Genomic DNA, 13728 nt, shown 5'->3' on the forward strand with positions numbered 1-13728 from the left:
TAGGACTAAGATTGTATAGTAAAAAATCTTAACTACTATAAAATTACTAAAAACAAACAAAACTCAATTCAACAAGAAAAGTTCATTCACTGCAAAATTTTGCTGATAGCCAGGCTAACCCACTGCTTGAGTATACCAATAGGTTCAAAATATCCTTTGCATTGATCCACAACAACAACAAAAAAAAAGCAAAGGTAAATTGAGCAATTTCAGTAGCAAGATTGAAACCCAAAATGTGACATCCGCTTCCCCGTCAATCATATTAATTTCCAATTTAAATTATCATAAAGAACATTCTACTGAAGTCAGATTGATCTGCACACAGTATTAATAAACTTAGAAAAAGGTTGAAATAATCATCCCTCTTTACAACAAACTTATATTCTTGTCTCCAGTACCTCTAGTAGACTTTCTGAAGTGCTCTATAGTCAAATAAAAGATTGAAATTGCAGCCATAAATTTAATCAGCACACGGTTTTGTTGAAAACTGCAAGCTTTAAGGTGGGTGTGTAGAGGGGGACCTCCTCCCCCCCCCCAAAAAAGCTGCCCAAATCCCTTTGTGTTCCAAGAGAAACTCAGACTGCATATGGTGGCTGATAGCAAGAGTCCAAAAAGAAATGGTACCACAAAAATGTCTGGGTGGAAGCATACAGTATAAATGACGACTCTTATGAAGCACCTTGTCCAGACCCATTTTATTACCAAAAGCTGAAAGAGGCAACATGTTCATTTGTTTCTCTGCAACAACAGAGTTCACAAACTGGAAAACGTAACTGCCTTTAATCAATTTATCAAATACAGCTGATGCTTACGAAGACCAGCACAGTTATTTTAAGAGTATTCTGCTTCAGCTGCTCTTGTCACTGTGCAAAGGAAAATCTACCTTTTCTCTACCAATTAGCTTTATTATCTTAATCACAGAACACTATTTCACTTGAGATTCACATAGTCCAACAAAGAAAAGCTTTTCTTTCTCCATTTAGAGCCTGCAAAAATAAAACAAAAAACAGACAGCATGCTACAAGCAAACTGTCAGCTTGCTCATAAAAGATCAAGAGCAAGTCTTGCGCCTCAGCAAGTCTTTGAAGTGATGCCTCTTGGATTAGCTGAAATTCTATGTAATAGGAGTTGGGTAATTGAGCAGAACTGAGGAAAAAAATTCATCTTTTGTGACACTTCCACGAAAAGATATTTGTGCCTTGCAAAGGCTACAGATTTTTGGAATACAGCATTAGAAGTCCTAGAGAACTGTAAAAGTGATTAAATATTTCAGATAAACTCACAGCACAAAAATATCAAGAAGTTACAAACAGTACTCTACAATGGAATCTGTTATCACGTTATACAAACTTTTGCTGTTTTGCTGTTATACAAACTTTTGCAAACTACGTTACAGTAACACATGTAGACAAACATTGTTTTCACACATATTTTTGCTATGTATTTACCAACTCAACATGCTGAAGTACTTTACAAAAAACTCACTATTTTTCCCTGCATAAACAAAAGGGCAGTGATAGTTCATTGGAGAGACAGTCAACATACAAACCTACATGTCTACCCATAAAATTTTGTAATTGATGAGAAAAACTCTTCTCTTTGCTTTGTTGACTTGCCACATGCAGTTTCTGTTTTCGGTAGAGCAATAGGAAAAACATGAGAATTAAAACAGAAGATGCAGCTCCAGAAATGACAGAGCTGTCTGGAGGTGGTGTTCAGAATGAGATAGGAGTAGATACAAACTTTTCAACATTTTGAAAGCTGACAGTCTAACACTTTGAAATTTCTCATACCAGATTAAAAAAATACTGCCATGCAAATCACACCATTTTCTGTTCTAAGTATACCTTTGATTTTTCCTCAGTGTAACTGCATAGCTCCGTACTTTAATTTTAAAGAAGTCCAAATCCCAAACCAAATATTCTTTATCCCAGTAACAGAGAGAACCCACAATTAAGAGGTTATATAATCACTTAATGAATAAATGAAAGCCAATAATTACATTAATGACAGCAGTACAACCTGAACAAAATTATATTTAATCTTAAAAACAGGAAAAAGAAAAAAAGAAACCGTTTCGTGCAACAGTACACATAAAAATACTACCCAAGACAATTATACAACCAGAAAGTGGAATGACAGCAAGCATCACCACAATAGTAGCAAGATAGATGAAGAGAAAAACATTGCTGATTGGAGTAATTTCATAAAAAGATTTTAATTTCATCTTAAAGCCATACCTTCTTACACAGATGTCACTTCAGAGTATTTAAATCTACTAAAGTAAAAGAAGAAAAGTCTCTTGGGGATAACAAAAACAGATAAAATATTTACCCCAGGCACAGCTGAAAAAGATATTTAACTGTTAAGTTAAGCTTCTTAAAATGTGTTTTCTTCTGCGTAGCTCAGGAGCACAATAAAAATCACAACACAAAGTAGATTCACACACACACACTCAGGAGGGAATTGACACACAAAACAATCTTGTGGAGTAACAGCAGCCTCAATTTATGGAAGCACATTATAAATAATTCCATTAGAAAGATACCTTTTGTTTTCACATAGCTATATTCTAATGTGTAAGATAATACATGAAAGCATATTTGAACAGTTCGGTGGAGACCAAAAGTACTGTTTAAAGCCAAGAAGCTTGCCAAGTTAACAGTATGACTGAAGTCTTGGCTCCTAGTCAGCATGTCTAACATATTAAAGTACATACTGCCTGCCTTACACTAACCCTATCAAGTGTGTTAATTAACGCTTTCCCAACATACATGTAAGAAAATCCACTGCTAATCCTCTCAGAATACTACCATCAATTCCAAACCCAGGAAATTATTTTTAGAGCACACCACTTACCTTCCCTTCCTTCTTTACTAATGAAGTTGGAGATGAAGAAGCAATTACTTCTTACAGGAGAAGAGGAATAACTGTTTCAATCATTACTGCCATGAGGGATTAGTGGACCTGGGACAATAACCAAACTGCCTCATTTATATCCCAGAAATTCTTTTAGCTTTACTCTCTTCTATGTTATTTCACAGAGACCCTTCACTAAGTCAGATGCTATAAATATCTCACCACTCCAAAAAGACACTTTTCCAAAAACCTCACAAACAGCTGCTCATCTCTTTACAATTATCAAGACTTTCCATCTTCATTAACAAGTACCACTTTCAAATAAAAGCATTACTTGTCCTATCCTTCTACATATATTTTGTCATAAAAATCAGAAAAAAACATTATCTTACACTGAAGTCACCTTTCTCTGAAGAGCCTGCTTCTAGTCTCTTATCCTATCAGAGATCATACAGACACAAAGTAAAAACTGTAAGAAAAAATGTCTTTGGGAACTGCATTAATTTAAGCACATAGCAAATGTATGTTGTGGGACAAATGAGAACTTAAAATTCCTAGTTCATTTTCACAGAGTCCTTTAATTGGATGGAGAGATAAGCAGCGTTAAATTTATGCAATCACTTTTGTAGAATTATCCCAAAGAACTGAAAAAGGTATAAATAACAAACCCAAGAAAGCATATTCAGAGACAGTTACCTCAATATAATTACTACATGAGAGTGTTAATAGAACTAGTAAAGACTAACTACATCTGAATTCTTTGGATCATAATCTCAAGAAATGAAACATAACTCAGTGTGAGATATTAAGGTAAACAAAAGGAATGAGGACTTATCCTAGAATTTCTAGTTAACACGTGACCAGTAGCACTATTTTTTCCCCTATCTAAGAAGCAGCGCCAGTACAGCCTACCTGCAACTCAGTAAGTCAGAAAAATTTCCCTACAAGGTGTTCAATAAGTCTTTAATGACTCTATTCTTGAAGGTTAAAGGCTATCTGATGACAACTAAACTGCACTAACTGGACAACTTTTATTCAGTCTGCATTTTTAGAAAGTCTTTAAATAAATATACTCCAAAATATAGTGGAAAAGCAAAAGATAAAATTAGCATAGCACAAAACCAGAGATCTCAGTAGATTTCCCATTTGAATTAATAACCTTCCTACAGAAAAATCTGGCAATGTACCCGGGAGAGATATTTACTACTAGTCAGAAATTCATACCTCTAATTCTATAAGTGCTGCAGTCACTGCATCTGTTGCAAGAGCACCAGCCTGTAGCTTTTCAATTGCCTGTAAAACAGAATTTTTAGTTGATGATTAGGACAGGCTAATATTCTGTGACTAAGCCCTACGTTTTCCTAGTCCTGTACAAAACAAATATTCACCAAATTAGTTAAAATGTAAGAGGACATAAAAACAAGAGGCACCAGAAGTAGTCAGCATGCACCATGCAAAGGCAGATCTGAAGGCACGATTTTACTACTCCAACACTGCATTTAGATACAGACTCCTGCATGATCAGATATATAGCAAAATAAATTCTTATATCTGGTATCCTCAAACACTTAATGTTTCAGTCAAAAATTTTCTCATTTTCCTTCCACGATTCAACAAAAATCCCTAGTACCATATATGGCAATTGTCATGAAATCAAACAGAATCTACAAGTAAGGTCATCTAAAAGCCAATACACGAAAACAAATCAAGTAAGACAATGTTATCTTCAAATTACATACGCACACAAAAAATGAACTTTTAGAGCCTAAGATTATTTCTTAGATCCATACTGGACAAGACGTTACAGTTAAGTACTCTCAGGGAACCCCAGAAAACAAGTATGGCTTAATCTTCAGTTGCATGACAAACCTGCGACTGTTTGTTCTTCATACAAGTTATTTGTGTTGGCTACCTAGCTTAAGGAACCAAACAGAATCTCAAATTAGACTTAAATTCAACTGCAAGCCACCTTTTTTCACACATAATTAGCTGGGAAATGAATATCATTAGGGCTAATGCACAACTTTAATGAAGCTAGTGTTAAGTTTGGATGATTTTTGAGGCTTCTCATTACAAAATTAGATTGGTATTAGGATTGAGCAACAGAACCGATAATTATCAGAGGCCAACTCTCAGACTCTTCTAAAATGCCTGCCAAGCTTCCCAGCTCCTTCTCCCTGGAGAAAGCAAAAGGCATTAGAAATTTTGGAGACAGGTCTTTCAGCTTCTCATTCAACACTTAGTAGACAGGACTTGCCAGTTCCAAAGCAAAGTTCTTGGAGGAGATTAAAAAAAATTAATTTCAATGGAAATTAAAGTCTTGCCGTTTCTCTTTCCAGCTTTGGGAAGAGGGGTTTGATTTTTTGTTTTGTTTTTCCTGTTTCTACCTCCCCTCCTATTAAGAAGTTAAGAGCTACCAGGAAGAAAAGAATTCTAGAAAACCCTGCATTCATGGAGCAATTTGGATGCTAGATATTAAATGAATTCCAAAAAGAATGGACATTGATGAAAGAAAAATACAGACGCCACATTTAGCTCCAGAAATCCAAGAGCCTTGGGAACAGTGCAGGAAGCTGTAGGAATACTCCACTGTGACCTTGTACCACTGTGACCTCCTCCTGCTCCCCCACTGTTCCTTTGGTGTCTGCTGTTTGCCACCACTGATGAGAATGTTGCTGCACCTCATGGCCATACGCTCTACTGACTCTGTATCACATTAACTGTTGCTGCTCCTTTTTTCCTCTAGAAATGCATACAGCCTGACCAGCTAAGCCCAGATATGCCCATTCATACTAAAGGGACAAGGCTACCAAATATATTTCTTGTATACCCGCTACAAGACTGTGGAGCTGGTAAGACTTACCTTCTGACAGGCTCTTTTACACACATGCTTGTATTCTTTAGCTTTGGATTCGGAATGATAACCTGCACCTACAAGTAAGTCAAAAGGAAAAGAGATTGTACTACCTGTCAAACTACAGCCTATAGTTTGCATAAAGAATTAAGACACAGACACACTGGCATTTCCTTTTTGTATCGATGATTGACAACTTTATGCATTCCAACATTAATTCAAATACAGTCAGTAAAATACAGGATACAGAGCAAATATGCAGAAGCATACAGGTATAAATCTCGGCATCATACAATCTATTCCTATAAACATTCTCCAACAGATTACAATTCTGCTCATTCTTGGAGGATTTCCAGCATAACATTTTTATTTATTGTCCATCATTAGGCAAAAGCCTTGGGTTTAAGTCAAACTCCAATCTTCCTTTTACTGCTGATTTGGAAGTTTGGAATTACCATTCTGTTCATCTTATGTTTATGCTATGTTTTTAGAGCTCATTACTCCTGCTTTAGAACCATGAGAGTGCCTGGAAATAAAAATCACCCAGGTTTTTTTCACCTTTTTCTCATTTTCAGTCTTTATGTCTATCCTGTTGCATCTAACCATTTTGCCCGGTTTTGAAGCCACTACCCCCTACTTCCATACCTGAAAAATTTATCAGTGCCCACTATTTGACTAAATACAGCATCAGAAAAATAACAAACAGGACTAGCACGCTGATATTTAAATTCCATCTTCTTCTGGTTTTTTGGTTTTTGAACTCGAAAAACATGCTTGTATTTATCTCAACTTCCCTTTCCTCACCTCTAGAAATGTTAGCTTTGAGAAACTCTAATAAAATAAGTTTTAGGACTAGTGTAAGAATTCTAAACAGAGTAAAGTAACCCAATAAAGGACAACACAGAATACCAGGGTTGTCAAATATCAACCCAGAATGTTTTTTGAGGGTTTTGGGGTTTTTTTCACCTTAAGGATCTTATAATCCAAGTAGCATGTTAGTTTTTCAAATATTTTAGGTGTTGCCAGGCTACTTTGCTCAATTTTACCTCATGTCACTACTCATATGCTAAAAACAAATATACAGCCAGATATAAGCATCACTAATATTTTCAAGATTAACAGTATTTAAGAAAGAACCTATGAGAAAAGAATTTACGAACAAGACACACACAACACATCATTTTTGTATCACATCTGAGTAGATGACCTCTTCATTACACATGGAAAAAATAATAGTAATTCACTTAAACACAAACCATATTTTAAAAAAAACAGACAGACTTGGAGGAAAAGTTTCAAAAGGGTAAAAAAAATTAAGTTCTGCAACAAACGGCCTAAGGAGGTTTTAAAAAGTCTTAACTAGACTGTCCTTACAGACAAGTTAGACAAGAAACTGTCAGTAAGGAAACAGCTATGTTTCCCAAGCTTACCAGATAATTGCAGAATTTGACATTTTATAACTATTTAACTTAGGGATTTTGTTTGGGCTTTTCTTTGTCAAGGAGAAACAAAAATTTACCATTCAGAACACCCAAAACCCTACATTTTTATTAACAATTTCCAAGATCCTCCAGCCAATGCAACTTCCAATCAAACTCTCCACTCCCAGATTTACACCCAAAGTTAATGTCACTTCATTGAAACAGTAGTAGTCCAAAGCTAAAATAACATTTTGGTTGATATTTAGTTCGTATGTGCACTATTTCCATTCCAGCTGTTATGCTTCTGCATCTTACCTGCATGGACAAGCACAAATCCCACTCGTTTCCCTCTTTGGGTTTGCTTTGTTTCGGGGTCTTTGACCACCACTTTTACAGCTGTAACCTGAGACGATTTGGAAGGTAACACTTCTCCTGAACTTATCCCCTTCTCCATGATCGTACGTTAGGATCACCATCTTCTACTGGAAAAGAGCATCCTTCCAGTCAAAAATAAACTCTGGAGAGGAATCATCCTAAAACCAAATCACATGCATACGTTAGATGCTGATTTCAAGAGATGAATTTCATACAAATAACTCCAGAAAGAACTTTTGGAAGAGAGGTTTAAAACAAGGAGAGTATGCCTCTTGAAAGAAGGGCATCTAAGTTCTGCCTCTTCCCTAGCTAACAGCATTAATAAGACTTAAAATAATCAAAGTCCATGTTGCAAGTTGAAAGCAGCCTTTTCGTTACAACTTAACTTGAACCTAATAATCTTTCCAGACGTTGTGGGGACCTGTTGATAGAAGGTTTGCCCATGACTGAAAGAAAGCTGCTTTCCATGGTCTCCTTTTATTCAACAGTACAACTTATTTCTCTACCCATCATGCCTAACTAGTTCTTAAAGTGATGATGCTCCACAGCCACAATCTTTACTTCTTAAATGTGTCATTCCCTGCTTGAGTGGAAAGTTCTAAGCAGCACTGTAGCAATGACGGCAAAAGCTGAAAGATGGTATACATGGTTGCACGGCAGAATCTCCTATCCTCAGATCACATACTGACATCTGCCTGCATGACTTTGTGTCTACATTTTATGTAGGGGATGTAGAATCTGTACATTAACACAAATCTAATAGTCATACAAGAAGTTACAAACATGTGCTCCAGAGAATTGTAGCATATGAGTAACACTTAAAAATGCCACACCTTTTCCCTTCTTTTCCAGGAAACAGCTGTTTAAGATCCTATAATGAAATCCTACTCTTCCACACTTTTTCATCCCTTACCCTTATTGTTCTCTACTAATTTGCAGGGGGGAAAGAAAAAGAGAAATTAACTCTTTTTTTATGCAAAGTATTTCTAAAATATGCCAAATAAGCCTAAAACAGTTAAAGAAAGTTTGCCTAGATAAATATAAGGATAGCTACCATGATCATTAGCGAACCACAACATTCTTAAGTCGATCTCAAATACTTTAGTAACCCTATTTGGTTATGATCTTAACCCTTAGGATGTCTATAGAATTTAATGTTTATAGAAAGCTAATGGAAAAACTGTCAATATTTTCTAGTATACAAAACAAAAAAGCTCCCAAGTTAAAGTACAGGACTATGTATTTTTCAGGAGTCAGAAAACAAATTCATTGTATTCACTGCTCATCTTATCCACAGCCTAATATATGTTAATCCTGGCACTATACCTTTTCTCTAGTTCAGCAGGTAAAATTAAAAACAGAGACATTCTACATGTTGAATTAATTCAGGAAGTGAAAAAGCATATAGTGTTAATGTATGAATGGAGAAAACCTCTATAACATATTAATATGATATTAATATGTTGTCTATCACCAATATGATGTCTATCACTCCTACCACCTCAAAAAGAATACTAGAAAGCGAACAGAAGTGAAAAAAACGAGACATTTGATACACAGGATTTAAACCACAGATTTTGCAAATGCTATATGGCTTACTCCAGTAATTAAATAGCACTCCATTTAAACAACCAAAACAATGCAAATTATGTTTAACAAGATTCAGCACTGGCACAGAACAGACAAACTTGCTAGTTCACCACAGCAATCCTTTCAGTAATGAAAACTAGCACAGCTTTCTAGGAAGTTAGTTATTTCCGCTTATTTTTTCTTAGATGCTAAACATATATAGGTATGTATCTTCATATATTTATAAATTTGTATTTTAAGATTAAATATGAACTTATTGTTATAATTATAAATATATATATATTTATACAAAATGAAAGACCGCTACAATACCTAGACTCTACAGAGAGAAAAAGCATTTTTGTACTACATGCAATTGTAATGGTCTCCTATATAAACTTCAGAGCTAAAATTGAAGTCCTAATCACTGCATTTACTTCCTTTCTGCTAATAATAATGAAGAAAGCTCCAGCAGCCATTGGTACCAGCAGCAAGGTGAAACACAGTCTGTTCCCTACAAACTCTGCTTCACTGCATCTTATTACACCACACAGAACGTCATTACAGCAACAGGGGCATGACAAACACCAAAGTAAAATGACAGAGGAACAAGTAAGAGACCTATATTCTTGCAGGAATGGCAGAAATGGTGTGGCGGTAGGGAAAGTAATAATGATGGTAGTCGAATCATTTTTGAAAATGAAGATACAGATGCCACTTAAAGACTACCTAACAGCATAACTCCAGACTGAAAACCCTAATTAGGCCTTTACACGCACTTGGGTCTGAGGATGCATTTATTTTTTAACCAGACAACGTATAGTCAACCTATCCCAGTAATTTTCTTCATAACACTTCCTCCACATGAACTCAATTTTGTCAAACCCCTTCCATCTCAAAACCGTTCTTCAGGTCCTTTCAAATTTCATCCATAAACATTCTGCTTCTACTTTGTACCCAACCTTTCCCTTTCCAGCTGCTTCTAGGATTTATCTGTTCTCCTTCCTGGATGCCACACATTCATCATTTCCGATCTCACCCCTCCTTGTTAACAGTTCACTGTTCTGCATCTGTACAGCTACAGAAACGGTGGAGAAACATACTCTAGCTTGACACCTAAAGAACGTGAACCATAATGATTCTACCAAAGTAGCCCAAAGCACTTCTCTGAAGCGCACTGAAAAAGTGACTCTGAATCCTATGCAGGCACTCAGAAAAACGTAAATAAACGTGTCACACCCAACGTCGAAAGAGTCGCTCAAGTCTTTCGGCACGCTTGCCATAGACACTACGGCTCTTCTATCAGCCAAGAGGTAGGCGGCCCTCACCGTGCCCCCCAGATTCAAAGCCCAGCCTAATGCTCACCGCACAAAACACCGCACCGCGGAGCCAACGCTTACAAACGCGGCGGAGGGATGGAGGCGGAGACGTACGCACCGGCGCCTCCGTCCGAGCACCGGCAACAGGGAAGAGCTCGTTTTTAAGAGCTCTTGGGTTTTACAGTAAGAGGCCGGAGGGGGCGGGGAGGGGGGCGAGGGGGCACGAACAGCAACCGGGCGAGAGAAAAGCCCTTAACCCCACGAGCGAGCAGCCGAGCCCCCGCAAGGGACCGCTTCGCTTCGAGAGCCCAGCGGGAAGAGCAGCCACCGAGAAGCGGAGGAGGAAACGAGCAACCACGAAACCGAAACGGAAGAGAAACTTTTATTTGGGGGGAAAAAAAAAACCTCCTCGGCGAGACCGGCCGCGGCCACTGGCGGGCGGCGCCGCTGCCGCCCTGCGGAAGCCCCCGGGGAGGGGAGGGCCGGGCGGCCCACCCCACGCTGGCACGGCGGCAGAAGCCCCGCGCGGGCGGGAGTGGCCGGGGCGGCCGCACGGCGGGAAGGAGGCGCAGCCCGGCGCGCCCTCGGCCCCGCTAGTCGCCCCGGGGAGGCGACGGCCAAGGGCCGCCGCCCGGGCAGCCGCAGCCGCCGCCGGGGCTACCGCCCCCCTCCCGGGAAGCGGGGCCCCAGTGGCTGGGGTGACGTCACCCGGGGGAGCCCCCGCCGGCGGCGCGCGGACCGCTCGAGCCCGCGCGGCCGCCTCGCGGCGGCGCCGCCGCCGTTACGCCCCAGCGCCGACCCGCGGAGCCCCGGCGGGAGGATTAAGCGGGCGCGGGGAGACGGGGGGAGACGACAGGCCGGGGAGAGGCGGGGACCGGCAGGCTAAGGCGGGGCAGGGCGGAACCAGGCACGAAGCACTCACCCTCCACCGCCGTCAACCTCGCGCACGCCCGGAACCGCCCGCCCGCCTGCCCGTTGCCTCGGTGAGGATGAGGCGTCCCGCCCACCGCCTCACTCCGATTGGGCCAGCCGAGCCAGGCGACCGGAAATAGCGTTACGCCGATTGGCGGCTCTGCAGGCCAGTGCCGCGCCAGCCTGCCGCCAGCGCGCCAATGGCGGCGGGGGGGCGAGGGCTCAGCCCCGGGGGAGGGCGTTGTGGCTGCCGCTAAGGGGCAGGGCGCCCCCGTTTCCCCTCTCAGCCTAGGCGGACCGAGCTGGGTGGGCGGTGGCGGGCGTTGCCGGCCGGGGGGGGCTCAAGGGGCGCCTGCGGGGGGGGAAGAAATGGTGGCCGCAGCCTCCCCGAGGAGAAGGGGCCGGTGAAGGCGCTGCTCGGTCGAGGGGGAGCCGGGCCCGGGGCTCTGGGAGTGAGGAGGGGAGGCGGGCGCGGCGCACACGCAGCTGCCTGTGGAGCAGCTGAGCTCCACCATCCCCAGCCCGCTTCCCGGCCCTCTGTCGGGCTGCTGGGCCTTGGGGCCGCTTTGTTTTCCCTCGCCTTCGGTAGCTTCCTCGCAAAGACTGTTTGACTGAGCAAAACCTAATGAAAAAAACAGATCAGCGTGTGATGCGTTTTGCCTTACGGATTTGTATCGGGTTTGTTACCTTGCTCCCGGCAGATGCAGAACTTAAGATGGCTGCACTGAGCAAAACAAACTTCACTGATCACAAATAAGTGTTTTTCACAGCAGTTCTGTCAGGAAATCTCACACCAATTGGGTGTTTTGCATCTCCTCCCTTCAAGGGGCATTTGAGTTTTGTGTACTGTTAGAGGAGTATTAAGTTCCTATTAATTTCTGCCCATTTTGTTCCAAAGGGGACTTAATGTCAACTGTGCTGGTGTCACTTGCTAAAGCTACTTTGCCAGGAACGAGGCCAGCCACATCTAAATCCCATTCCCTTCATACCTTCTCAGATGATCATTACTGTCAGTTTTGGGAACCAGCTGTGTACATGCATGCCACTTCATGTATCCCAGCTGACATTGTCTACGGTTTCTAAAGTGCCTTCACTCTTAGAGCCCCTGCTCCTCCTATTGTAGGACTGTGAAACAAGACCAGATGCCTTTATGGACTTACTTACATTGCAGAGAGCATTTATCTTAGCTGACCTCTCAAATTTTCATTTGCAAAGGTCAGCTCTTTCAAGCTGAAACTGTAACATGTTTATAAAATGAAGACACAGTTGTTCTTTTTGCAGAAGTCACTGAAGAGGTTTTCCCTGATCTCTTGCTCAAGCTCCAATGTGAGAAGTGATAACATATATTTTATATAAAAGATCCTCCTCAGCCTTCTAGGTGAAACCGATTTCAACTCCTCCCCATTTTTCTTTTCCTAAAAGCGAGCACAGCGTGTAGCTCTTGCAGTGGTTCCTGACACAGCGGACAGTATCATTCATTCTCTGCAAACCAGCTGTCAGGAAATAACCTGCTTCAGCCAAACTACATCTTTGAAGGGAATTTTTAAGAATCAAGTTTCTACAGTACTTCCTCTGACACCGATTTCATTCACTAACCAAAATACATTTCAAAGCAAATAATAACTAGTAATAGATTACTTATACTTCTTACCACCATTACCATGTAAGGCAAACATAATTTGGTCTTGCTCACATTTGTAGTGAATACACTTTAGCCTGTGGCCACCGTCTTGCACCCAAGTTATCATATATTAAACATTAGCAAAAACTTGAGCACTGAACTGTCGAGAACTGAACAAAAAAATCTGCAAAGTAACCTTTTTACCCCCAGACTTTATTCCATCTCCACTGTGTCCTAATCTTCCTAAGTAGGATCTTCCCCAGGCATTCAGGAGGTTCCTTCCTGACCTGCCTTATAATCACAGAAACCCCTTTTATGGCTTTTTTCCCAATAAATAACAATGTGCTTCCGTTAATTTTTGTATTATTGACTTTTTTTTTTTCCAAAGACCAGCCTTAAATTTTTTTAACGATGCAAAAAAATGTCAGGAACACATGCAAGTCTCCTTTTTCAACACACGTTTTGGCACACAAAACTATGTGGCTTATGGAGATTGGCTTTTCTCTTCCACGTTACCAGGTGCTTCCTCTTCTGTTGGATAAAACTACAAGGAAATAATGTGAACTCCGCAAACCCTTAGAAAATCTTTGGCCTCCTTTCACAGCTTTTAACGTGAGGTCCAAATCGCAGTTGCAAGTTGCTCTGTTGCCAATTTTTTTTTTTTAAAAGTCCTCATTATTCTTGATAGCAATGCTGAAGTGAACCAAGGAGCTTCCACAACGTACTTTTTTTGCCTCTCAGATGGCAATAGTTACATTTGAGCTAGGACAATCCGATTTTGGGGGACAGAGAGGGTGT

General features: G+C 40.7%; 1 protein-coding gene across 8 annotated transcripts in view; it reads right to left on the minus strand.

The window, feature by feature from the left end:
• The window catches only part of TASP1 (taspase 1), an 88663-nt gene extending 77262 nt beyond the window's left edge, over positions 1-11401 (minus strand). For all 8 annotated transcript variants that reach the window (XR_012651615.1, XR_012651614.1, XM_075035476.1 and 5 more), the window contains exons 1-4: positions 11320-11401; positions 7450-7667; positions 5723-5790; positions 4084-4152 (exon numbers count right to left, since the gene is read on the minus strand). Coding sequence is in view for 6 of the 8 variants with exons in the window: in XM_075035476.1 (XP_074891577.1) it covers positions 4084-4152; positions 5723-5790; positions 7450-7588 (276 nt within the window). In the remaining 2 variants the exon portion in view is untranslated. The remainder of the gene's footprint in view (positions 1-4083; positions 4153-5722; positions 5791-7449; positions 7668-11319) is intronic.
• Positions 11402-13728: the final 2327 nt, after the last annotated feature.

Source organism: Buteo buteo, chromosome 9, assembly GCF_964188355.1.
Source record: "Buteo buteo chromosome 9, bButBut1.hap1.1, whole genome shotgun sequence".
NCBI classification, from domain to species: domain Eukaryota; kingdom Metazoa; phylum Chordata; class Aves; order Accipitriformes; family Accipitridae; genus Buteo; species Buteo buteo.